The sequence below is a fragment of the Notolabrus celidotus genome, chromosome 8 (genome assembly GCF_009762535.1).
Source record: "Notolabrus celidotus isolate fNotCel1 chromosome 8, fNotCel1.pri, whole genome shotgun sequence".
Lineage (NCBI taxonomy): Eukaryota > Metazoa > Chordata > Actinopteri > Labriformes > Labridae > Notolabrus > Notolabrus celidotus.
Window position 1 is genome coordinate 4,248,591 of NC_048279.1, and position 27,189 is coordinate 4,275,779.

The following is a 27,189-nucleotide window of genomic DNA, read 5'->3' on the forward strand; positions in this document are numbered from 1 at the left end:
TTTAAAAGAATGTAAACATCTTTAATCACCATCCATACAATATCTATACCACTGATCATGACTGAGGAAACAGGAGGCAAGAGTCATCACCAGCTGTCACTTGGTGAGAGTCAGGATACACCTGGACAGGTTAGCTGTCAATCACAGGGCTTAAATGTAGAGACGGACAATCTTTTTCTCTCAGTTAACCTCTGGAGCATGTGTTTGGAGCGTGGGAGAAAGCACCCAAAGAGAGCCCACACATGCACAGTGAGACCCAGAGAGGCCGCTGTCTGGGATGTGGACTACAGGAACCTTCTTGCTGTTAGTTGATAGCGCTAACTGCTGCACCACAGAGCAGCCATCATTCAAACCATAAAACAAAAGACTGCATTAAAGAAGAAAAAAAGGCTTGAATATAAAATCCACATCTGTAACTCTGAAACACTGTTCAGTGGATGTTTCTTTCCAGGGTAAACTAATCCAAGCCGGCATTCAGGCAGTTTTTAAATTCTGTGATGTATGTGAGTACGTTTCCTGTGCTGTAAATTAAATCCTTACAAAAACAAAGTCCTCAACATGTTGTCCTTTTTCTGGTATTATACTAAAAACTGTCTTTCAGACCACTTGTAGGTACGTGGATTTAAAGTCTGTTCCGAGTGCGTTTTTAGCGTTGCATTTGTAAATGCCAGAGTTCATGAGCACAGGGTTCTGAATGACCAGGTTGCCCTCCTCTGTCATGTGAATCCCTCCTTGAACAGTGAACCGGTTATGTGGCACCAGGGTTGTGCGTCCAGGTAACGTCCATGAAATATCAGGCTTGGGGATACCTGAGGCGACACACTTCAAAGTCACCGGTGATCCTCTGCTGACTCTGGTGATGGAGGTCAGGGTGTTGGTGATGAGTGGGGGGAACACCATCACTGTGACTGGGAGGGAGAGCGTCGACGAACCAAAAGAGTTGAGGGCTCTGCATGTGTATGTTCCTTTGTCGAACGTGGACACCTGCCTGAGGAGGAGGGTCCCGTTGGAGAGGAAGGTCACCCGGCCCAGGGTTTGAGGTTTGTCCATAACAAGCCCGTTAGGTAGAGTCCATGTGATTGTTGCCTGAGGCCAGCCGTCCACAGCGCAGGGCAGGTTCAGATTCAGACCGTAATTGATCTTGATTGCCCCTGGAAGCACAAATAACACAGTCAGTGAATTCTGACTTAATTTAAGATACAAGTACAAAATTACAGACAGACCTTCTATCTGTTCTTTTTATTCTGTAAAAGCTTTTCAAACATGAGTTTTTTGGGGACTGCATTGAACTCTGGTTCTCTGGTTTTGGGAAACCTCTATATTGTACAAAGACCAACAAGATCTTCATAAGGGTTTAAGTCTGATCATAAAACAATTCTGAACCATTTCACCTGAGTTAAAATGGAGCGACCTCAGTCAAACTCAATATCAAGATGAATCATGCCTGCGGTTCTTTAGGGCGCTTTGCAAATCTGGATGCTAGGTAGCAAAATGTGTAGCTCAAAACAAATCAGGGCTGAGAAGCAGCAAAGTATGTCGCTCTCTTGGAGAGATAAGACCTTTTTCAGGACCTCTTACCTGACTTTGCCATCCAATTAAAGGATTTGGAAGAGCCAACAACCCCCCCTTGTGTCATAAAACACCTTGAGTCTTTCAATTGGCTGAACTTTAGACAATTCAAAGTTTCCAATGCAGAAACATACCTGTAGATCCTCTGATCACTGGCTTCCTGCCCGTCTCCAGTGCGTAACGTTTCTCCGCCTGCCCTGCCACATTTTTTGCAAGACAACGGTACACTCCCTTGTCGCTTGCAACCGCATGAGAGATCTGGAGGGATCCATTTCCAAGATGATGTGTGAAACGCTGGAGTCGAACACCGGGCGTTAACACAGTCCCGTTCGGTAGAATCCAGGCAAACTCAGGCTTTGGTTTGCCCCGAGCAGGGCAGTCTAGGATCAGTGCACCACTATCCTGCTTTAATGGTAGGATTTCAATATTGGGGACAGCAAAACTTGGTTTCTCAGCCAGTGGCACCACGTCTAGTTCAACTAAAAGTGAAGCTTCACCGAGACTGTTTCTGGCCTGACACATGTACCTCCCTTCATCTGTTTTCCTCACGCCCCTCAGCTCCAGGCTTCCATTCAGGTGCACCTGGAAGCGACCGCCCAGGTAAGGTGTTGGTAGAGAGTGGCCGTGAGGAGAAACCCACCAGAATCTTGGTTTGGGTTTCCCATCCACTCTGCAGTCCAGAAGCACAGTTTGGTAAGAAACAGCCAGAACCCTGGAGGTGCTCCTCCCCTTCATCCTGTTGATGAAGGGTTCCTGTGGTTCTACTTCAAGCTTCATATTTTTAACATCATCCCCCGCCATGTTTCGTGCTACACAAGAGTATTTACCTTCATCAGCCAGGGTTATTTTTCTCACTTCTAGCATCCCATCATCCATGATCTGAAATTTATCTGATGGCATTGTTATCACATCGTTGCTGGGTGAGACCCACATGATCCTCGGTGTGGGTTCACCCGTCGCCTGGCAGCTCAACCTGGCTGATTCTCCTAACTTCACCGTCACCAGAGATTGTACTTTTGATCTAATCTTTGGAGCACTGGGTCCCACTTTGACACTGACTTTCTTTTCGTCCTTCCCTAGTTTGTTCTTGGCGTAGCACGTATAGTCGCCCTCGTCTTTTTTGCCCATCTGCTGGAGAAGTAACGTCCCATTGCCAAAAATGATATAGCGTCGGTTGCGATGGCCGCTGTCGTCGGACTGAAGTGCGTTGTTTATTAAAGTTCCATCAGGAAGACTCCAAGACACATCTGGATCAGGGAGGCCTGTGGCAACACAGTCCACCTATGAGGGACAGGAAGTGGCAGAGAAATACGTGTTTAAAGGGACGCAAACTCATCTCTGAACCTCATTCATTCTTTCGATGAAAATGTGTTGAACTTTGACCCTTTGAGTGACATAAACATAAAAAGGTGACATGATAAAATCCTTTGCGTGGCTGCGGGTCTATTATGCTCAGTGTGTGTGAGGTCTCCCAAATGTTACCTGGAAATTTTCTCCAAAGGTGACGCTGGTCTGTGCAGTCCTCACGTGTTCGATTCTAGGAGGGGTCATTATCACCTCCACCTGACAGAGCAAAGACATCAGGAATCAAGGTGAACACTTAAAGGCATATGAAGTAACACAGACACAGACTTCTGTCAGGTCAGGTATTGATGTTTGTGTGTCAAAGGCTAACAGAGATGTGAACCAGCCGTGATCCGGTTCATACTTGAAAGAGCTCGATTTCCTCTCCATTGGGCCGCTGGAAGACGCACTGATAGTTTCCACCATCCACCTCTGTCAGCTGGAGAATCCTTAACGTGCCATTGCGGAAAACTTTAATTGGCCTCTCTGGACTGCAGGTAGAAGATCAAGATAAAGGCGCTCAGTTGGGTGTGTTGAACCTTTGAATGTGTTTATAAAATTGTCAGCCTTGCATTGATTCATGACATCATAAGGTGAGGTACCTGTACTGATGTTCCATCATGGTCTTGGAGGGTAGTTGCCAGATCGTTCCCCTCGTGGAGCCAGTCGACTCTGGGCAGTGGAGGTAGACGGCAGAGCCGTACATTGCTGAGACGGAGTGTTGGCGGGATGGAGCACCATGGTGGCGGGAGTGTGGGATAGGAAGAGGACGAGGAGGCTCGAGGAAGGGCGGGGAATCTACCCTAACCACCAGCTGGACGGTTCTTTTTGCAGTGCCCACAGCATTCGTAGCCAGACACTCGTACCTGTGGAGGGACCGACAGAAACATCATGAGCTTTTTTAAAGAGCTTGGTATTGTTTTAGTTCAGACATGAATACTTTGTCTGATGGTTTACAAATTCCAACACCACATCTAGTATCCCTCCCTGTGTTTAATTATTGTTGTAATAAGAAAGCAGGACTCCTCTGCTCTGCATTAAGAGTGTCTGTGCAGTATGTCACTGATTTATTGAAATATTCCAGTGTTAGCTGACTAACAGACCATCTTGTTAAAACTGCAGTAAAAGTTGCCATAAAGACAACTTCATGCTGATATAACTTGGGTTAAGAAAGCTTTGAGTACCTATAATGTCTGCATATAACGTATGAAAAACATTCAATGCCTTTTAGTTTTGATTTAAGGCATATTTGCAGACGTTTCATCGTCACACTTCCCTAAGATTAACAGAGTTTCTCTCTCTTGCATTCTGAGACAGAGTCTGTCCCTCCACCTCGGTCTCTGTGTTCGTTGGCCAAGTCTCCCCTCTGTGCTGCTTTTGCAACAAGCTCATCAACACAGCCGGCCTGCAGCTAAGATACACTTCTCTGACCTGGCTCTAATTTCCTGAACCTGAACCCGTTTATAGCAAAAACACTCTTAACCCACATTCCATCTGCTTTAAGGTCTGCACTTGTGATTCCTCTGCTGTGTGACTGAAATAAATAACACATACCTAACTGAAAATACACTGCAGTTTTTAACTAATGGTGAAATGGTGTCATTGTTATTCTGACGCCTCTTTATGACCCATTGAATAAAACAAGATTATAAGCAACAACATTGATTACTGACTCAATCACAGACACACCAAAGTGTCTCTGTTTGGAGCTCTGCTGGTAAAGTTTGTCAGAGAGAAGTAAGTTATCAATCAGGGGGAGTTTTTCCTCTTTAGATACTTTTCTAGATACATGATGTTTTGTCCTCATGTCTGATTCTGGAGCAGGATTATCAAACAGACGTACGTTTCCTGTTTCAGACAGAGAAACTCTACAACCAGTGCTCTGCTAGCTACAAGAGCTAAATGTCTATGAACAGGATTTATGTTTATGTGTGAATGCTCCACTTCTCTTTGAGAACTGAACTGTGTGCATGTTTACATTATTCAGACATTTATTGGGACACCGGAGCTCACATCATGACACCGGGGCTGTGACAGTAACATTAAACCGGTACGTCTGCTCAATTTTTGTAAGCTAGCTAATGGTAATAAATCAGAGTTAATAAAGTTTAGTCGTTGTTATGTTATAGTTCATAATCTGATGTAGCCATAAATCAACACATGACCTCATCACTCTCTTTCCTGTAAAAAGTTGCCTTGGACAGAGATAAGTAATATTGAAAAGCTCTGTATTCATTAATATGCTTCCACAACAAATGCACACTTTGACATGAGCCACATTGTTACAACAGTGTGTGATGGCACTAATGAGAAGAGTAGCCTTCATCTTAAAAAACATCACAGATTTCATCCAAGGAGGCCACCAGAATCTACACAGTTTGAAACATCCTCACTCTCCTTAGTTTAGGTTTGATGTCCCTCTGTAGCTTCATGTCAGATGAATTCAGAGAATTCATGGACAAGGTGATCAGGAAACATACTTATTAAACTCAGTGAACCAACTAAAACCAAAAACATTACTTCAGTAGCACACAGTGGATAGAAAACAGACTAAATCATAGGAAAATATGGAAACAGAATCACAAATACCTTCCAGCATCAACAGGTGAAATGCTCTTCATAAACAGTGTCCCATTGGGAAAGACAAAAAGCCGGCGCCCAAGAAACTGTGATGGTTTGACACTGACTCCTGTAGGAAGCATCCACTTCAGAGCAGGCACTGGTTCCCCAATCACAGAGCAGTGGACGTACACACTCCGCCCTGTGAAATGAAAGTTTTTAGATCACTTAGTTTCTACTGCAGGATGTTTGATGTGTGATTCTGAATTCTTGTACCGTACCTGGCTGGATGATCACAGTATCCGTTCCTCCTTCACTGATGGTTGGCGGCAGTGCTGCCACATGAAGGTGATACGTTATGGTGTCAGCACCTGCTGCATTGCTCGCTATACATTTATAATCCCCTTTGCTTGAAAAATTGGAAGAATGAATTTGCAGGGTTCCATTTTGAAGCAGAGACATTGGAGACAGGAGAGTGTGCACAGTCCCGACTTCACGGACAAACACCCTGTCAGGTAGAATCCAGGAGATCTGGGGAGGTGGTTTTCCAGAAGCAAAGCAGTGAAAAGACACAGTTTTACCTAAATACACAGCTATCTGTGTTGACTTCTGGGGCTGGATCTTGGGTGCTTCAGTCTGGATAGCTAAGGTGATGACCATACGGTCTGATCCAAACCTGTTCTGGGCCGTGCAGAGGTACTGGCCTCGATCCTGAAGCTGGATGTTTCTGATAACAAAAGATCCATCTTTCAATACTTCAAAACGAGAACCATGTTTGGTGTTGGCTGGGATGGTGGCGCCTGAGAGGGACCAGAAAGGGTAAAATCAGAGAGTGGATCCAAATCTGAGCTTGAGTGCTGTGACTGATTATACTGTCTAATTATTTCCTTCATTTCCCAGCATTCAATAACTTTCCTTCTGTCTTCACACTTCCCCCGCCTCTCTCTTTTGTTTTATCTCTGCCTCTTACCAGTAGAAACTTTAGTCCAGGCAATGTTGGGCTCAGGATTCCCTGTTGCTTCACAAGGTAGGAGCACATCACTCTCTGCCAGTACTGACACACTGGCTCTGGCTACAGTGGTAATTTGTGCTTTACCCCCACCACCTTTTGCTCCCAGCACCCACGGAAAAGGAGGAGCAGCTGTGGGCCTCCGAGAGCTGATTCGTCCTGGAACGTAGTTTAACATTTGAAAAAACGATTAAATCAAAGACACTATATTACTCTAATTCACATTACATGGAATATGTTGTTCATCTTTACCTCCAACAGGCCACTGACCTCCGTACGGTACCCCGTGGGTGGTGGGGCTGTAGGGACGAGGGGTCGGGATGAAACCAGAGAATGGTGATGATGAGGGTTTAGCTGACTTTGGAGGTCTCAGGGTGTAGGAGTAAGAAGCTGTGGCTGCTGGTTTGGGGATGTAGGGTCTTTGTGGATATGGATAGTTGGTCTTTGGTGTGATGGAGGATGGGGGATTATGGAAGATATAAGGAGGTCTGGGTGTCACCATCCTCCCTAGCTGAGCAAGGCGATCTAGCTGTGCCTGAAATGTTGAAATGATCAATTAGAGGAGGGGTCAGGGCTCCCTGGGGAATCACGAAACACTGATAGGGAGGTCAAAAAATGTCTTGCAGAAACAAAAAATTATAGATAAAAAATACAGAATATAAATGAAAATAGTGGTTAAATTGTGAATAAAACCATGCAAATAAAAATGTTTTTTATCAGTTTTCCACTGATCTTTGTTGCCGCATGACCTCTGAGGTGACTGACAGAAACACGTTGGTATCAGAGTCAGCAGGTTAATTTACAGCAGCTCAGGAAACACAGCAACACGAGCACATAGGTAGTCTTATTGACTACCTAACATCTAAATGAAGTACCTTAGGCCTTTTGTTTTCATTTGTGGAATTGCCTATTAGTGTACTCCCACAGCAGTGAGGAACATTTAACCACCGCAGTGGACACTGGGGGTCTCCTGCCCCACTTTTTTGGAGTCACTGAAAAGTTTTAGTCAGAGAAACTAACTGATTTACCTGGAACAGTATCTCATCTCTGGGACTGTTCTTATCCTCATTGACATTAGTGCAGTTTTGTTGCAAGCAGAGTTGAGTAGAGACACACAACAATCTGCTAAAACATCATTAATCAGTTCAGGAAGGATAGCCATTTTAAAAAGAGAAGACACTTGAACACTGAGCAGCATTCAACAAAAAATAAAGCTACTCCTGCCCCACAGATCCTTCACTGGAATAAATATGATATATATGTGTTTTGCAACATACATGGCATGCTTTAACCCTGCAATCCAAAACATCTGGCTTTCAATTCCTCTTTTCTTTCTCCGCCCTCTTAATATATGTACTGAAAACAGCCCTAGTATTTGTAAAGCTCCACAGACATCCAAGACTTCCAAATCTGACATCACATTCTCCACGAGAGACTGGGTTTGAAACTTGATTCTGAGAAATGACAAAGTAAGTCTGAACAGATGCAGCACTGTGTAACACTGCAAAGAAATACAGGTTCATTGAGGTGATATGTCAGAAGAAAAAATACATTTCATGAAAACTAAAAAAAATGGGAACACAAACACACACACACACACACACACACACACACACACACACACACACTCACACACACACTCACAGGACTGAGAAGTGGTATGGGGGTAATTTGTTTTGACTTTATTTGCAGCTAACGTAGTAAATATAAATAGATACAAATTAAATTTTCAAATCATCGAGATGATCTCTGAGCCCAAACTCAGACAACCTTTGAGCTAAGAAGGAGTCCATTTCTCTTGATATCACACATGTCCTCTTCTGTTTTGCTCTGTGGTTTCCAGGTGAGAGAATCTTATCACTGTCTGAATCTGAATTCTGAAGCTTAAAAAAGCTCAGATAACATTATAAAACTATATATATACTTTCTATAGCAATTTAGTGTTTATAGATTAGAATAATTAACTATCATGTCACCACACTGCCATCTATTGACCATAATAGACTTTTTTACTCCTTGTTCTATATGCTTCTATATGCTCCCGAGACGGAGCTGAGACGCGCCGCAGCCATAGACTGTAAATAAAAATGGACAGCGTTGCTCCGCCTCTTCCCGTTGTACGGTTCTGAAGCCAAAAAAATCCCCCTCCTGGGGAAAGCCATTGTGCAGCCAGAGCCTGTGAAGCCACTGTAACAAGCTCCGCCCTACAGCGTACAGCCGCAAGACGCTGTGTGTCCTTTGAAGTTTCCCTCTACGGCGGCTGTGAATCAAAGGAAACCTGGAAGTAAAATCCTGTTTTTTAACCTCTAATAACCAAGCGTGCCGGATACGGCCCTGGTGGTGAGGCTTTCAGCAGAGTGTCTGCCCCCTGGTGGCTGGCTGCAGTATAGGTCAAAAAATCCGTCTCCCACATTCATTTGAATGGGGGAGCAGTCAAACTTTAAAAAATAAATACACATCGTACGAATGTTTCTCCCCTCCATATGCTGTGGTTATATGTAGTTAGTATTTGACTGTTTTATGTCCAAGGCCTCTTGTTTCTGAAAAGTTCCTTTTTAGTTATTAGAGTTTAAAAAACGGGGTTTTACTTCCGGGTTTCCTTTGATTCACAGACGCCGTAGAACGAAACTTCAAAGGACACACAGAGTCTTGTGACGTCACGCTGTAGGGCGGAGCTTATTACAAAGGCTTCACAGGCTCTGGCTGCACAATGGCTGCACCCAGGAGAGGGATTTTTTGGCTTCAGAACCGTACAACGGGAAGAGGCGGAGCAACGCTGTCCATTTTTATTTACAGTCTATGCTAGTATCTAACCAAAAAGAAACTTTTCAGAAAAAAGAGGCCTTGGACACAAAACAGTCAAATACTAACTACATATCACCACAGCATACGGATGTGAGAAACACGTATGACGTGTATTTATTTTTTAAAGTTTGACTGCTCCCCCATTCAAATGAATGGGGGAGATGGATTTTTTGACCTATACTGCAGCCAGCCACCAGGGGGCAGACACACTGCTGAAAGCTTCACCACCAGGGGAGCATCCGGCTCCCTTGGCTGCAGCGAGCCCTGTGGACCTAAGAGCATTGACTAGAATGGTAACGTATCGGCTCTGCAGTGCGCGGCGCACCCATAACACAACACAACGCATCCTGTGGACTTTGGGCTTCAGGCACGCAGTCAGTGACATCTTTAAAATCTCTTCTTAAAAAACATTTTTACAGACTTGCTTTAATGTGACTTCATCCTTCTAACTGCTTTCACTTCTATTTTATTATTATTTTTAATTTTTATCCAATTAATCTATTGTTTTAAAGTGTATTTGATTATTTTATTTGATTATTTATTGTTTACTTTTTTTTTTTTAATTTTTAATGTTCCTAATTCATCCTTTCACTTTTTCTAATTTTCTTGGTGTGATGTCGTCCTCTCATTCTGAAAACCTCTTCTATTGTCCTTTTAGTACTTTTATTTACTTATCCATTCTTATTTATTGATTTATTTTCATTTATTTATTTATTTCTGAAAAAACTCTTAAATAATGATTTATTGGTCTATTGTCACACCACTTCATTCTGTTTAATTTACGTGGAAAACTGTACTTCTTACTGTTTGTGCTTTTGTCTGTACAGCCGGACGTCATCATACCTGTCTGTATCTGTTCCTCAGCCTTGATAGAAACATTTGATCTCTGGTTTGGGTCCTGGTGTCCACATGATGATTGTGATGATTGTGATGATTGTGATGATTGCGATGATGATGCGACGGTTGTGGATGAGAGATTTTCAGTTTGGAGTTTACGGTGGTTCCAGGAGAGGGAGATGTGGGCCTCACTGTCTCAGCTGTGATTTCTGGTCTGTTGGTAACAACTGGATCCTTAATCCAGGGGTGGGGGAGAGGCCAGGGTTGGTGCGTGGGCACAATTCTCTGCACAGGGCCTAGATAGGAAGAGCAACTGTTCATTTAACCTGCAGACTGACAGGGATCATACTTCACAACATGAAACCAACACGTTACTGATTAGATGTTTACCTTGCCTTGGATGAGTGAATGTCCTTTGACCTGGCCGGGAGGGGTAGAAGGGGTAGTAGTGATGCTGATGATGATGGTAAGAAGGCCAGCGGGAGGTCGGGGGGACACTGGGAGGCTGGGGATGCCTGCTTGAACTCCCTCCCCCTTGTCTGTGTGTGTTTCTGTCTTGGTTTGCATTTGTTGATCCAGAGGTAGAGATCACTTTCCCCTGATTGCTCTGATGGAGCCAGGGATGAACCGGCTCCATCACAGGGAAACTGTGGGTCTCTTTCTTTGGTTCTGGTTTGTAAACCTCTCGGTCCTCCCCCTCTGTTCTGCCTCGTGTTGAATGTGAGGGAGCAAGAGTACATGTTTGAGTTGGTGTGTGTTGTTCTTGTGAAGGTGTGGCTTTAGTTGTTTGTCTATCTGGGCTTTTGTTGCTCTTACCCCAATCACTTTCTTTGGAGTCTTTCTTGTTGCTTTTGTGTTTTTCTTGCTCTTTCCCTGCAGTTATTACCTCCCTCTCTCTGTCTCCTGCTTTGTTGTCTCTTTCTTTGTCTTTGGTTTGCGTTCTGATCTCAAACCTTGTTAGTTTCTTTTTGCTAACACTATCTCTCTCATTTTCTTTAAACGCTTCATCAGTTGGATGGGGGGTACTATCTAGCTTTGGAGTAAAATTTAAGTTTGGATGAGGTAAATGATGTTTGCTCTGAGAGCTTCCTTCATATGAATCTTGTTCTGGTGGAAATGTTGTGGTTTGACTGTTTAAATCTCCCCTAGAATCCAAACCAATCATAGGCTTGTTATCGTATCCCTCACTGTATTCATCTTCATCCTCAGTCTCTGCTGAAAAGGTTTCATATGTTTCCCCTATGGTTGAATCAGGTGTGGTAGTAGTAGTAGAAGTAGTAGTAGTAGTAGTAGTAGTGGTCATAGGTGTTGTCGGTGTGGCGGTGGTTGTTGCAGGAGTCGTTCTGTGAGGTTTGTTTGGACGATGGAACGGGTGGACCCTCCTCAGTGGTGGTTTCCTTCGTCTGTAAGGTGGCCGTCTCCTTTGTGACGGAGGAATGGGGGTGTATTTCCTTCTCCCCTCTCCTGAGTGCTTGTTTTCTGACTGTCCGACAGAGGGATGAGTTCTAACACCGGAGGAGTTAGTGACTGTCTCTGCCTTTTCTGTGGTTTCACCAACAAAGTGTGGCGTTGATTCTGGAAATGGATGTTGTGAAACCTGTGATGGACTTTCTGACGTCGGGTCTTTTTCACTTCCTCTTGTTTTCACTGTAGAGTAGATGATACTCACTGCGTCTGTGTTTGTGGGTGCATTTGTTTGCTCTATACTTGTATCAGGAGGGGTTACGGTAGGGTCTGGGTTATGATGATGAGAAGCTGCTGTAGTTGCAGGTTTGGATGTACCTGTGTGGAAGGAAACAGTGCTTGGCTCTGGTAGTGACGGCTCTGTGGACAGAGGAACGCTCGGTTCAGCCTTACCTTTAGCAGGTATCTCTTCCCACTCATTCAGCTCTGATTCTTTAACAGATTTATCTGGTTTTCTTTTCAGATCTTTGGTTCTTCCTTTTGGAAGACCATTGGGATTTCTTGGCTGTGCTGCTGGTTTCTTCGGGAACTGCGTAGCAAAAGGACGTATTATTTCCTGGTAATCTCCCCCTGAACCCTCTCCTTCCTCCACATGTAATGGCAGGAGTTGCTGTTTTTTGGATTGCTCAGAGGCATTTTTTCCTGTGACTTCCACCATGTGTGACAGCATGTCAACTCCATAGAGATTTGAAGCTACGCAGCTGTATTCCCCTGCATCTTCTTGTGTCAACCTTTTCACCACCAGAGTCCCATTTTCCATCACTTCCGCCCGTCTGGTCCGCTGTGTGGGGAGAAGAATCTGGTTTTTCGGCAGGTACCATATTGTTTGACTGGGCAGGACTGAGGTGACTTCACACGGGAGAGAAAAAGAGCGTCCTTTTTCTGATACAATCTTCTGTCCGTTGAATGAAGTGGGTCCGAGTGAGCGTTCCTTTATAGTGAGCCTCAGAGGCATCAAGTCCACACCGGCCCTGGTTCTGACCATACAGTGGTAAAGACCTGAGTCTGACAGCGTAGCGTTCAAAATCTCGAGCTCTCCTCTTACAGAAATATCTATTTTATCAGTTGTTTCTTCAGCGATGGACAAATCTGGAAGGATCCACTCTATGTTAACCTCTGGATCTGAGGCGACAACACGGCACTCCAGCTTAACCTTTGAACCATAGAGAGCCGTCTGGACCCGCCCTGCTGTCCTTCTGTGAATCAGAGCCCACGTCAGGGAGAGGTTATTGTCATCGTCCCTCCCTTCATAACTGTTCATGTGCCTGGTGATCACTGCAGTGAAATCCATAACCAGCTTCTTGGTTGTTGTCTGCTGTCTGTTGAGCCTCAACGTGACTCTTGGTTGAAGCAGCCAAGAGGGTTCTGCCGACAGATATCCTTTTAAATCTGTGAAATAAGGGGAGTTTTCATTCACTACCTGTGAGTACTGATACGTAACTCCGCTTGCATTCCCTCTTAGTTGTCCTCTCTCCAAAATAGCAGGGCTTTCATAGTAGTATGCGACCAATTGCCACAGATTTTGCAACGTCTCCCGATCAATCTCACATTCGAGGACGGTCACGAGTGACACATTCACAGATAATCCCCCGGGGGAAAGTGGATTCATGGTCCAAGCCATCGGTGAGCTGTCTCCAGGCTGACGCACATCACACGGCAGGTGAGCGTTGTTCCCGTGGCTGTCCGATAGAACTAAGATCAGACGCCCTAAAGGCTTCTCAAAGTCACGGATGTACGGTAGGTCGGGCTCTGTTTCCGATTCAGCCCACACAGGACTGTCCCACTGTTTGAGAGGAGAGCGAAGAGCTGGGGGTGCACAGGTAAGCTTCTCTGCAGGTAATCCGAGCAACAGAGTCCCATTGAGAGGCTGAGGAGAAGAGCACTGGGGGCAAACCTCACTGGAGCCACGGTCCTTCTTGCACTTAATTACACCTGGGAGAAAGAGGAGGGGAGAGACATTAGATTGAAACGAACAGCTGGAGGGAGGAGGAAGGATGTAGAGGATGAACAGAAGGCGGAGAAGGGAAGGAGTTAAGGGTGAGGGGAAAAAAGGGTGAGACAAAGAAATGTGGACAGTAGGTATTAGGGAGAATGCTATGACAATGCTTTATGAGTGTGAGTTCAGTGAAGGTTCATGCATCCACTCATAAAGATCTGGCAGTCACAGTACTTTCTTCAGCAGAGGCCGTAAACATGATTTATGACAAACGTCTCTGTTGATCCAAACAATCAGCATGTGGGAATGATTTAAGATTATCTCTGAACGTTCGACAAAACAAAGAAAAAAACACCTAATGAGGACAAAGAATAGCTAGTAAACAATTTAATCCGTTTTATTCCCTGCATATGGATCAAATATGATTTACTGAGACTGTTTGTGTCCTTCAGATGTTGTGCAGAAAGCTGACGGCAGACATGAAACAGTTGCTGCCAAAACTATGTGAATCTTTTGGTCAAAAACTCTTTCAGTAAAAAATTGAGTCTATGCTAATAAGATGACTCTTCTGTTCTATTTTCATATACCTCACTACATCTATCTGAAATTTGACTTTGAAGATGCACGATCTTGTCATAAGTTTTACATTTGCTGGAGCTGTCAGCTGGAAGCCGTTAACCAGATTAACCCACGTCTTGTTTCTGAAGCTTCATTGGAGCTAATGTTGGTTCTCAAGCTGTTTCTGGTGTTTTAGAGGCTTTAATCCATTCTTGTTATCTGTGCTTCATCAATAGATGCCCTTTAATGACATTTGATTGCAATTTGCATACTAGGGTGAACTGGGTAGTGTAGTTTTTCATACATGCTAGTGTTTTTTCCCCACAAGTTTTAGCATAGTTTTGTTTCTTTTTGTTGTTTACATAATTGTTTCTTTTGTTTGCATGCTTTAATGTTCATTTTGGCCAAATCAGTCAATTCTGTTTGCAAAGGTGATTACACTGTTAGCCTGTACTGAATGCTGCTAAAACATAAATTCATTCATATGCTGTGATACCTTGCCAAAAGGGATTTGTGCAATAACTATTGAAAGTAGATGTCTGTGTTTTTTTTGTGGTTTTTTTGTGGTTTATTTTAGCACATACTTTCTATTTTAATAACTCAGAAACATCTTGCACTTAAATATGATTGCATGTAATGTTGTTGTACCTGTTACAATGACAATAGAGATATTCTATTCTATGTTCTACTCTGAGTGTTCCTTTCTGTCACTGCAAGCAAGTTTCATGGTCTTCGACAGGACTCTGCAGATCGATGGTAATTGGATTCTCAATCCACTCCAGATGACTACAGAGGAGAAGAGTCAAGCTTAAGTGCATAACTGTTTGCCAACATATTTGCAAGACAAACTGAGTAAAGTGAAAATGTGGCTCCTAATGTTGAATCTGGTGATCCTTGCAGCAGGTCTAGACCGTACTCTATGTTCTATTATTAACAAAATATGATCAAAACAGGAAACAACCCAAACAAGCACAGATTTACGGCTGTAAGGAAATAGGTCAAAATAACGGCAAATCCCAACAAACATTATCTTCAGACTCTTTCCAAACAGAGCAGGTCTAGACCGTACTCTATGTTATATTATTAACAAAGACCCAACATTAAGACAGGATCAGATCCAGTCCCAACTTACAGACAGGACTCAGTCTGATCTCATCTTAATCCACCATGAGCAGAGCACTTTGCAGCATTTAGCAAGTTACAGTGGCAAGGACAAACTTCCTTTAACAGGCAGAAACCTCCAGCAGGACCAGACTCATGTTAGACACACATCTGCTGAGACCGTGTTGGAGAGAGGGATAGAGGGAGATGAAGAGAGAGAGAGATGATAGTGGTGAGTAGTAGTTGTAGCAGCTGGAGTCTGGCATGTCCACAGCAGCAGGCCGTCTATGGCAGAGATCCAGTTAAGGAATTGTGTGAAGTTTCATTTTAAGTGCTGGAGCATTAGACCCTTTCTTTGTGTCCTTGCCTTCATGAGAGGAGCTCCACTCTACCAGCCACCGGAGCTGACAGTCACAGGTCCAGGGATTACCATGTAGAGTGAGAAGTTCCAGCCTGGGAGCAGTCTTCAGGGCTGCAGCAGGAAGCTGCTCCATGAGATTGTCTGACAGATGTAAATGTCTGAGACAACAGAAATACATTTAGTGCGTCGAATTCATTCATCTGAAGGTTGACAGGGAAACTGGGTTCACCCTTGAATGCATTGTGAGCAGGACAAATGCAAATGAAAAATGAAAGTAAAAGTAATATCCATTGATTTTATTTCTTACTTGAGTCCAGATGTCCAAAATGTCCCAAGCAGTGACACCGTTATAAAGGTATGAGGGTGGACCTCTTGAAGAAGGTTTCCTTCAAGCTGCAGGAGTTTTAAGGAGGTCAGTCCAGAGAAGGAGTACGGCTCTACGAACTTGATGAGGTTGTGGTCCAGATGGAGACGAATCAAACCAACAAGACCCTCAAACAGGCCGGGGCTCACCGATGTTAGCTTGTTGTAACTTAACTTCAAAATCTAGATGAGAGAACACAGACTGTAAACACATTTATCAGACATCAAAGCTACATGTATTCATTATCCAATAAGGAGACATGGTGTTCAAAACTAAGACACACTGCTGTTAGCAGTTCTTGATAGAATGAGCAAAGTGTGACGACTAGCTTCAAAACATGCAGAGCTGCAGAGAAGGAAGCTCTTTCATGGTCTACATAAAGACATTTAATGTCCAGCCTTCATTCAGTAATTCTAACTTTTTAAAGGTTCACTGTGTTTTTATTTCCTTTCAGAAACTTGGGCCTAACTTTATCAGCCCACTTTAGAAACTGAGACTCCACCAGAAAAGGGAATCCTATCCTAGTTTAAGATTTAGGATTAAGGAGGTGACTTAGGTACTTGATACGATTCTGTGCATGGGACCAATGGTTCATCAGGTTGTGATGTAGACATCTGGACCCCACACTACTTCATGCCTCTGCGGTCAAGCCTTCGGTGAGCTATGTTATGATTAAATGATATCAGGTTATGGGTGATCTCCCTCTCTGAACACAGTCATTTTGGTCTGTGTGTGTAAATGAAACTTTTTAAGATAAGAAGGATTCTTGTCTGATCAGGCCAACCCTGAAAGCATCAATGGATATGGTGAGTGATTCATTTTAATAACAAAACAATATCAGGTTATTGAAGATATTTCTTCCAGTGCAGTCTCTCTTTCCCTCCGTCCTCCTCCCCTTTTGTCCTCCTGCACACAGCGAGTTAAATATGTAAATGAGGGACTGTTTCTAAAGTTCATAAGCTTATTTTCTAACCCTGGAAAAAGTCCTGTGTGGCCTGTTCAGTGAAAAGTGACGTCACTTGCAGCAGCCGTCAAGCAGCCAACGCTCAGTGGATCTGAAACAGCTGTGAGACAGACCAAGTGTTGTTCAGTTTGGCACGGAGATAAGTCATTTTCACTTTCTTGTCTGTCTAATATATTCTGAAAAATACATGCCACGCTAAGAAGAGTCACATTTTTCTGTCCCATATACAGTGGTGAACAGTAACAAAGTAAATTTACTTAAGTACATGTTTGGAGTATCTGTACATTACTTGAGTATTATTGTTTGGGGAACATATTACTTTTACTCCACAACATTAAGAAGACAGTTATTGTACTTTATACTCCACTACATTTCTATCAGTGCTCTAGTTACTCACTAATTAAGCTTTGAAGTCAGCTCATGAATGTCCTTCTCTTTTCTGAAATCTGATCCTAAGACAGTAAACTGTGTTTGTGTAGTTCTGTTTGTCTCAGTGGTTTTAGTCGTACCTGTATATCAAACACAGAGCAGATTTCACTCAGATCAGGCAGTTCGTGTAGAGGTGGTAATGATGGCTTTAATTCTCCACCTGAGCACCCATGGTCATATCTTCAGCCCATGTTAGAGGTTTTTGAAATGAAGAATGATACGTATGGTTTGAAATGTTCTCCCTGTTTCCCACTCTACCCAAACAAACAAACATTCACTGTCCAACCTGAGAGAGCGTGTTGAGCTACGTCACATTTGTTTCATTCCAGGTGAACATTTCAAACTAAGGTGTCTGTGCTTGGAGTAACTTAGTCTCTGTTTTTATTCCATGGTGTAGTGTTTAGAGATTTCAAGTTTCTAAATAAACAATGTAACAGAATGTACTCCTATGTATTCTTGACTGCCATCATGCTTTGTGAAAATACAACATTTTGAGATATTTTAAGAAGTACTTTGAATACTTGAGTATTTTTTAAAAGAAAGTACTTCTGTAGTTTAACTCAAGTAATAATCTGACAGAGCAACTTTCACTTGTATTGGAGTTATATTTGACCAGGAGGATATATTGTCTGACTTAAGTAATGAAGCTTTGTACTTTGTCCACCACTGCCTATATATAATGGAGGTACGCTCTTAGCTATCATCATGTTTGCAACAACATTAGAGACAGCTTGAGGAAAACATTAGACGCAAAAACCAAAGAGAGTTTGACACACACTGGATCACATCTGCTGGGATAAATATTAAACCTCTTGGCTTCTTGGTCACACTCCTTGGCGTACTTCTCTTACAAACAAGGGATCCTTTTCGTACAGATGAACTGAGTAGCATCTGCTTTCTGTTAGTCTAACACGTGTTGACATGGAACGATCTGTTTGGTTAGGTGGACGCACAAAAACAACATTACCCAGATCGGCAAAAACCTCATGAATCACTCGGCACATTAACCAATCCATTTTAGTGTGTTTCACTTACAGGAGCTGCTCAGACCTTATTTAACTACCCCATATTTATCTACATCTGAGGGAGCTAAAAGTTGACTAGGGGGTCTCATGCAGACGATCAGGGGGTTTGTATAAAACACAGATCCAATAAGTCTTTGGTGATAACAAGAATTAAGAATTCCATCTGTTTTATTCAGTTGAAGGTGCAGCTTCGCATGCTTCCAGGCTCATTATAGAGGTGTGAAAAAATATCGATACAGCAATATATCGCGATACTATGACCTCCGATATAATATCGATATTTCAACTCTTCATATTTTATCCGAGTTGGAACTAAAATACAACTTCAGTCTTTCAAAAACAGTAAAGTGGAAAAGTTGTTTTCAATCAAATAGTTTTGCCTTTCAATTTTGAGTAATATAGTGTGATATACATTTACACCATCTCTACTTTTTCTTAGTTAACTGTGTAGAATGTAGCAAAATGACACAATATTGTGATATTGTGATACGTATGGTTTCGTGAGGTTCTTGCCAATACTCACCCGTAGTCCATTAGGGGTGCACATACACAGAAAAAAACGCCCCTCCAAAAACAAGAAAATCAATTATTTCAAGGTACTTTTACCTTGAAATAATTCTGCCAATCTGCCAATAGAACAAGTTAAAATTTGCTTGGTAAGATTTCTTAAAATAAGACGTAATATTCAGAAAACTGTGATCTTAAAATTAGCAGGGAAAACTTATTTTAAGTAATATTTGACCAGTGTTTTAAAGCTTAGTGTCTCAGAATAAGACAGGAATGATAACAATTAATATTTCTTCACTCATAAAAAGATTTCTGCACAAATACATTTCATGCAACTTCTTAATTTGAGATATATTCACCTTAATTTGAGTTAAATTATAGTGGCCCTTCTCTAGGTTTAAGACCATCTTGAACTTGAAATAAGATGACAAAGTTTAATTTGAGCATTTTGAGATATAATGTCTTCTCATAGTGAGCTGGATATACTAATATTCAGTCATGATGTTTTTTAAGGATAAGCCACCCATTCTCTGAAGTAGGTGTTTCATTGTGTGCATGTAGTTTGAGGATGGATATTTTGATCTGATTTAGAAGAAACAGTGTCTGAAAACTGAAACCCATCCTTAAAAACAAACAACTTCTCTTTCTTTCTTTCTTTCTTTCTTTCTTTCTTTCTTTCTTTCTTTCTTTCTTTCTTTCTTTCTTTCTTTCTTTCTTTTATCAATGGAGCTGTTTTCTGATAGATTCTCCAATAACATGCATTTACTTAAATCAAGTGAAGTGTTTGTTTTAAATCAAGATTATCTGTCCTCTATAAATAAGATCTCAGCTTGAAAAATGTAAAATAAACCTTGTTTTTTGTAAATTACAACTCAAAACAAGATCATTTCAAGATTGTCTGACTTAACAAGATATTAATCATGTCTTAAAACAAGTTCCTCTATCTTGCTCAAATCTTACCTATTAAGTAAATGTATCTTAAATCAAGTGGGAGAAGACATTTTGATTAAAAATGAGACAATTTCACTCGGTAAGATTTTGAGTTTTTGCAGTGTACAAACACACACACACACACACACACACACACACACACACACACACACACACACACACACACACACACACACACACACACACACACAAACTCTACCTGTAGCGATCTCAGGCTGTAAAACGCTCCAGGGTGGACTGTGCTAATGTCATTGCCATGCAGCATGAGCATTTCCAGTTGCCGCAGTGACCTGAACTCTGACCCCTCCACCTCTGTCAGGCTGTTGTACCTGTAACAGAGAGAACATAAACAGAGCCAGTCACAGGGGTGAAAGAGGAACCAAGGGTTAAAAATAGGGGCAGGTTCTGTTGCAAGTGTGTTTTTCACATTGTGGTCTTTCTTAGTGAAGGGAAAACAAAAGCTGGAAGAATGGATGGAAAAAGGAAAGAGGGATCATAAAGCACCTCAGATGACCTTTGACCCCCAGAGTTTATCATCTCATTACCTCAAAGGCAGAGAAAAGGTGCACACATACCAAGACTTACTACCACTACATCTTATTTTCAATCTTCTTGGGGTATGCAATGTCTCGGCATAAAACTGTAAATCAAGCACTGCAAAGGTCTTTTGATTTCCATATTGCCTCGTCGTAGCAGCACCAACATAGCGTGTAGGAGTTTGAGATCTCCGTCCAGGCCCTGAGTAACTATATGAGATATATATAGCTCATATAGCTGACAGGACTGCTGAACAAGCTTTCCTAGAGTCTTCATGTTTTAGCACATGAGAAAAAAAAACATCTGTCAAATACTCAAACTGAAAGATAAAACAACACGCTGCAGAGCCAACGTGAACACAACAGATCATGTTTGGCAAGCACCGACAGCATTAATAGATTTCAGTGCTTGAGGATAGTTAGGCCTTCTAACAACATGAATAAGCCCCATAATGTCTGGCAGAGTCTCCTGCCTGGTTGTGAGTTCCTGTTAACATTCCCTGTGTGCAGTTACCCCTACCCAATTGAACACATATGGGAGATCCTGCATTTTTCCACTGACATCAATAAAACAGCCAGCTCACAGTATATCATCCTGGCCTTTCAGTAGAATAATGCTCTTATTTTTAGAGTCAGTTTCCTCTCTGGGAACTCAAACCCTGGCAGTGTTTCTTCTTCGCTCACACACTCTTACAGGAGTTGTTGCCTTCCTTTAGTTTATTGGATTTAAAAGTGTTTGCAGAAAACACGATCAGCAAACTAAAGCTGATTCAAGACTTCAGTCTTTGATTTTCTGTCAGGCTAAAATCACTGGACAGTCTGAATGCTCTTCCTCGCAATGAAACTTTGGTTTGCATCAGCAACAGTGCACTGATTTTGATGCACTTCATTTGTTGTCCATCTTGACATTCTTGATTTTAGGGATCAAATCTCTTGATGTTAGATGATTTCTGTGTGGACTATCAGTGCTGAATGTCTCCTGCCTTACATTGTATGAATACAAATAACAGCTTACTGATTAAAACACATTTACCTGTGGAGAGGGGACATTCGCCAGAGAAGCAGAATCCTTAAAGCTACGTTTTAAGTTAAATAGTGACTTATTTGTTGATACATGTGATTTAAAATGTGGTTAAACAGTTTGAAGCAAATCAATCAAGTTTAAACCTTTACATTATGCTATATTTTCTTTGTTATCTCTCAATCTAAAATGATTAAAAGTGATTTCTGCACCAACATGTTGCATGCACTCAAAATGCATCTTCAGTCCCCATAAAATCTAGACTAGAATTTAAAATCCCTCTTCTGACCGACAAAGCTCTTAATGATCAGACACCTTTGTATCTTAAAGAGCTCATGGCGCCCTATTACCCCTCTAGAACACTACGCTCCCAACATGCAGGCCTGCTCATCGCACCTAAAGTCTCTAAAAGTAGTATGGGAGGTAGAACCTTCAGTTATCAGGCCCCTCTCCTTTTGAATCATCTACCAGTCAGGGTCCAGGAGGCAGACACCCTCTCTACTTTTAAGAGTAGGCTTCAAACTTTCCTTTTTGATAAAGCTTATAGTTAGAGCTGGATCAGGCTTGGACCAGCTCTTAGTTATGCTGCTACAGGCTTAAACTGACACAGTGTGATCCTGTCTTTCCCTCTCTCTCCTCTCTTTGCCTGTCTCTTACTTTAACTCTCCCTGTCTAATTAAAGTTACTAACCATAGACCTTTCTGGAGTCCCTGAGCTCCCTTGTCTCGTAGGTTCCTCTGGATCTCTGCTGCTGTGGATGTGCCAGACTCCAGCTGCTACAACTACTACTATCCTTCTCATCACTATCATCTCTCTCTCTCTTCATCTCCCTCTATCCCTCTCTCCAACACGGTCTCAGCAGATGTGTGTCTAACATGAGTCTGGTCCTGCTGGAGGTTTCTGCCTGTTAAAGGAAGTTTGTCCTTGCCACTGTAACTTGCTAAATGCTGCAAAGTGCTCTGCTCATGGTGGATTAAGATGAGATCAGACCGAGTCCTGTCTGTAAGAGGGGACTGGATCTGATCCAGTCTGGATGTTGGGTCTTTGTTAATAATAGAACATAGAGTATGGTCTAGACCTGCTCTGTTTGGAAAGAGTCTGAAGATAATGTTTGTTGGGATTTGGCGTTATTTTGACCTATTTCTTTACAGCCGTAAATCCGTGCTTGTTTGGGTTGTTTCCTTTTTTGATCATATTTCTGATAATTCAGCACAAGACAAACTCTAACTAAGAAACAACAAGAAATTTAACCCCCCTCCAAAAAAATCTGCAGGCTTGATAATTTCCTTCCTACTTTTAGTAAAGCTCTATGTCACACATGAAGAAACAACAGTGAGAGGTGAACTTGAAATCAGGATGAAAAGAAGAAAAGAAAAAAGTGGTTTTCAGGAGACTGAACCCTGAAACACCTGACCTACTGTATCATGTTTCATTGTTTCAGCTCCCTCTAAGTTTCTGACAGGACTTTTTAGTGTTAGCTCAACATCTGTGATCTCGATATGAGATGAGTGAGGACTTTAGTGAAGTGTGAGTGACGTGTAACAGCCATTCATGTTACCCGATCCTATCTTAACGAATCTAGCGCACTGTTAGTGTCACAGTACCATTTCTTGACTCGGTATCATATTTCAATTCAATGTTCCTGCCATTATGAAACTTAGAATAAGAGTTACAAACACTACTTTAAAGATGAACAGAACAGTGTGCCTCTCTGTTTAATGTGAAGTAGTTGTTCATTTCACTGCTTGCTTCTTTTCTTTCTTTCAGTCCCATCAACCAGACATTGTCATGTTTGTTTTGTTTTCCTGATCCTTAGCTCCACACCAAAGTTGTTCAATTTGTTTGGTAAATGCTTTGTTTGGAAGCTCTCTGTGCTTTAGTTGTACCAGCTGTGCGATACCACCTTCCAACTCTGACGTGTAGTAAACTTGTTATATTCTTCAGCTCTGCAGTGTCAATGGAGTTTTTATTTATTAATATATCTTCTTTTTTAAAAAGAGGTCCTCAATGTTTGCTTTCTGGCGAGCTTCTAGAACAGCACAGTTAGGTTTCATGATGACGGAGGTGAGTCTGCACACTTTGTTTAGCTGTGGCCTGAATAAACGATGGCTCAAGACACAGCCGGTCTGTAATCACTAATGTGTATCTATTGCTGTCTCTCTTTCCATATGTGTGTGTGTGTGTGTGCATGTGTGTTTAATGTATGCATTTTTACTTGTGTGATATTCTGATATGTTGGTCCATGTTTAGGTGGTTCAACTCAGGACATATCTCTCGATTATGCTGAACGGCACTTCAATGTGTTTACTTGCACTGTTGTATAACTTATATATGCTCTTGTGATGTATTGTTTTCTTTGTCATATCTACATTGATGCAACGCTGAAATGTTCATTAATATGCACTGTCCCTTTAAATAAATGAATAAAATAAATAAATAAGTTTGCACAACTTTTAAATGATTGAGTCCCAAAATAAGTTAATAAACCTGTGACCACTGGTTGGAAATACCTATCACAGTTTAGATATAAGTTGTCAGCAGAGGTCTGGAGTTCATTCCCTACAGGTCTTCCTACAGGACTCCTCCAGTTCAAGACGTAGATTCACTGAAAGACACACATTGTACAAAAGGAAGTCACATCTGAAGTGATTACCTGCTGCATGCAGAGCTAGACTGTGTCTGTTCATGGCGCACGCACAGACGGAGTATGCATGTGTGTTTGAGAACCGTAGTCATATAACTGAAAAGTTAGTTTAATAACCCTAACAATCCTGTTTGTGGACTTCAGCTCTGCGTTCAACACCATCATACCAGACATCCTGCACCAGAAACTCACCCAGCTCACAGTGCCGGCCTCCATCTGTCAGTGGATCACCAACTTCCTGACAGACAGGAGACAGCAGGTGAGGCTGGGGAGCATCAAATCCAGCACCCGGACCATCAGCACTGGCGCCCCACAGGGATGTGTTCTCTCCCCACTGCTCTTCTCCCTCTACACCAATGACTGCACCTCAGGAGACCCCTCGGTGAAACTCCTGAAGTTCGCAGACGACACCACCGTCATCGGTCTCATCCAGGACGGAGACGAGTCTGCTTACAGACAGGAGGTGGAACAGCTGGCTCTCTGGTGTAGTCAGAACCATCTGGAGCTGAACCCGCTCAAGACGGTAGAGATGACAGTGGACTTCAGGAGAAGCCCCCCCCCCCCCCCCCCCCCCCCCCCCCCCCTCACCATCCTGAACAGCCCTGTGTCTACTGTGGACTCTTTCAGGTTCCTGGGATCCACTATTTCCCGGGACCTGAGGTGGACCTCCCACATAGACACAATCAGAAAAAAGGCCCAGCAGAGGATGTACTTCCTGCGTCAGCTCAGGAAGTTCAACCTGCCTCAGGAGCTGCTGATCATGTTCTACACCTCCATCATCCAGTCTGTTCTGTGCACCTCCATCACTGTCTGGTTTGGCTCTGCAACCAAACTAGACAAACACAGACTGCAACGGACTATAAGGACTGCAGAAAAAATCATCGGTGTCGACCTGCCCCCCATCCAGGACTTGTACCGGTCCCGGGCCAGGAAACGGGCAGGGAGCATTACCGCTGACCCCTCACACCCTGGACACAAATTCTTCAAACTCCTCCCCTCCGGCAGGCGCTACAGATCACTGTGCGCCAAAACAACCCGCCATAAGAACAGTTTCTTCCCCCAGGCTGTCACTCTGATGAACACTAAACCATAACAGTGTCATACCTGTCAGATAAATACTCTCTGTAAATATACATGTAGATATACAATGCAACAATTCTCAAGCAGAATTCCATATTTCTATTTTTTGTACTATTTAACTTCTATATTTTATAATGTAAAAACTACCTCTGCAACTCACCACTGCACTTTATCATATTATTTTAGCCTGTACATATTAGTCAAGCTATTTGTTGTTTCTTTGTATTTATAGCTAAGGTTATTGTTATTATATTTTCATTTTATTTTTTATTGTAGTTCTTATTCTTATTCCTATTCTTATGCCTTGTACAAAGAGAGCACAGTTTACCAAAGTCAAATTCCTTGTGTGTTCAAGCATACTTGGCGAATAAAGCTGATTCTGATTCTGATTCTGATTCAAAGTCTCAGCAGATGTGTGTCTAACATGAGTCTGGTCCTGCTGGAGGTTTCTGCCTGTTAAAGGAAGTTTGTCCTTGCCACTGTAACTTGCTGAATGCTGCAAAGTGCTCTGCTCATGGTGGATTAAGATGAGATCAGACTGAGTCCTGTCTGTAAGAGGGGACTGGATCTTATCCTGTCTTGATGTTGGGTCTTTGTTAATAAAGGAACATAGAGTACAGTCTAGACCTGCTCTGTCTGGAAAGAGTCTGAGGATAACGTGTTGTTATTTGGAGCTTTATAAATAAAGATTGATTGATTGATTGATTGACTGAAGTTATTTCTTTATGTTTTTGGGGCTTTATTTTTTGCTTTGTTAAATAGAATAAGTAGTAAATCCTGTGGTTAGCTTGATGCACATAGCTTCAATGATGGTCAGACCGTTACCCATATTTCTGTTTGAGTGTTAAATGCTCTGCCACATTCAAACATTCGTAAAGAGCTGCAGAGCGTCGCTGTAAACACAAACTTTGTAGACCTGAAGTGCTGTAATAACTGTTCCCATAACAGATCCCTATACGTGCATCAGAACATGTAGCTCTGGCTGATGTGCTCTCATTTGTCATGTAAATGGTTGTGAGCCAATTAACATACAGGGCTTAAAGCAGGAGCTGTAAGCTTCTCTCTGCTGTGCCTTGGGGTACAAAAGCCCATTTCACAAAACACAGCCCCACATGGAAGTGATTATTGTTCCCCTCAGATGTAAGTTCAGTGCGATACCATGTGCAACCCTCATCTTTTCAGCTTAAAGCAGATGTTGCTCAATGAATGCAGTAAAATGCTTTATTATTCCTCTTTTTATGCCAAGTCAGATCTCAGTTAGATCCACTGCGTAAAAAGGGAGTTAAATAAATGACATCACTAATGATGAAAATAGCCGTCACGTCGAAATTCAGTTCGAGAGTTGTCCACTTCACTCCACACGGCTCCTGCTGAGTGTTTGTATTCCCCCCTTCGGGTGTATTGTTATAAATGCTCCTGTTTCATGTGTGTGTTCAGGCTCAGTGACACACTCACCCCAGGTTGAGCCTCTCCGTGTCTTTTGGAAATGTTTGTGGGACAGTGGTGAGGTGTCTGAAAGTACAGTGGACCTCTTTAACTCCTGGGCAGCTGCAGCTCTGTGGGCAGGATGGGCTGGCATGTGTGGGGGAGATCTGCAGACAGAAGCAAGTGAAGATAAGATAACAGGAACGGATAAACTAAGAAATCACAAAGAGATGCAGCAACTTTAATATAATTTCATTCTAGCTGCAGTGATGTAGACTGAAACCTCTGACTTGCATACATTTCAAAAGCTTCTGCAATGAAGATTTACCGTTTGCAGCAGCAGTGATGAGAAGAGCAGAGGGAACCACGCTGCAGTCAACCTGCAGAAGATGTTTGCACACCACCACAGCAGCATGACTGGATGGCTGTCTGAGCGCTCACGTCATTAAAGCACCTGCAGCGAGGGATGAAGAGATCAACATCAACGCAAACAAACAGTAGAACACATCACAGGATTTATCGCATCGCTGCTCATGTAGACTTTGTTTTGATAAACTGTAAACTCATACAGTGATGTAACTCTACATCTGTGTGCATAACAGATATGATGGAATGACTCTGGACAGAATAACTACATATTCACACAGCCTGCCTGATCTGCATGTGATAGCTGCCATGCTAAGTTGCTGCTGCTGCTGCT

At 42.5% G+C, this 27,189-nt stretch overlaps 1 protein-coding gene across 1 annotated transcript; it reads right to left on the reverse strand.

The window, feature by feature from the left end:
* si:ch211-159i8.4 (matrix-remodeling-associated protein 5) lies at positions 1 to 26,904 on the reverse strand. Its single transcript, XM_034690494.1, has 16 exons — positions 26,818 to 26,904; positions 26,520 to 26,656; positions 19,983 to 20,112; positions 15,851 to 16,089; positions 15,550 to 15,701; positions 10,514 to 13,519; positions 10,130 to 10,419; positions 6,734 to 7,016; positions 6,443 to 6,640; positions 5,754 to 6,272; positions 5,503 to 5,674; positions 3,516 to 3,779; positions 3,278 to 3,404; positions 3,052 to 3,132; positions 1,704 to 2,850; positions 1 to 1,151 (listed from the first exon to the last, which is right to left on the reverse strand). Exons 1-16 carry the CDS (start codon positions 26,902 to 26,904, stop codon positions 598 to 600), a joined length of 7,386 nt encoding a protein of 2,461 aa, XP_034546385.1. The 3' UTR covers positions 1 to 597.
* Positions 26,905 to 27,189: the final 285 nt, after the last annotated feature.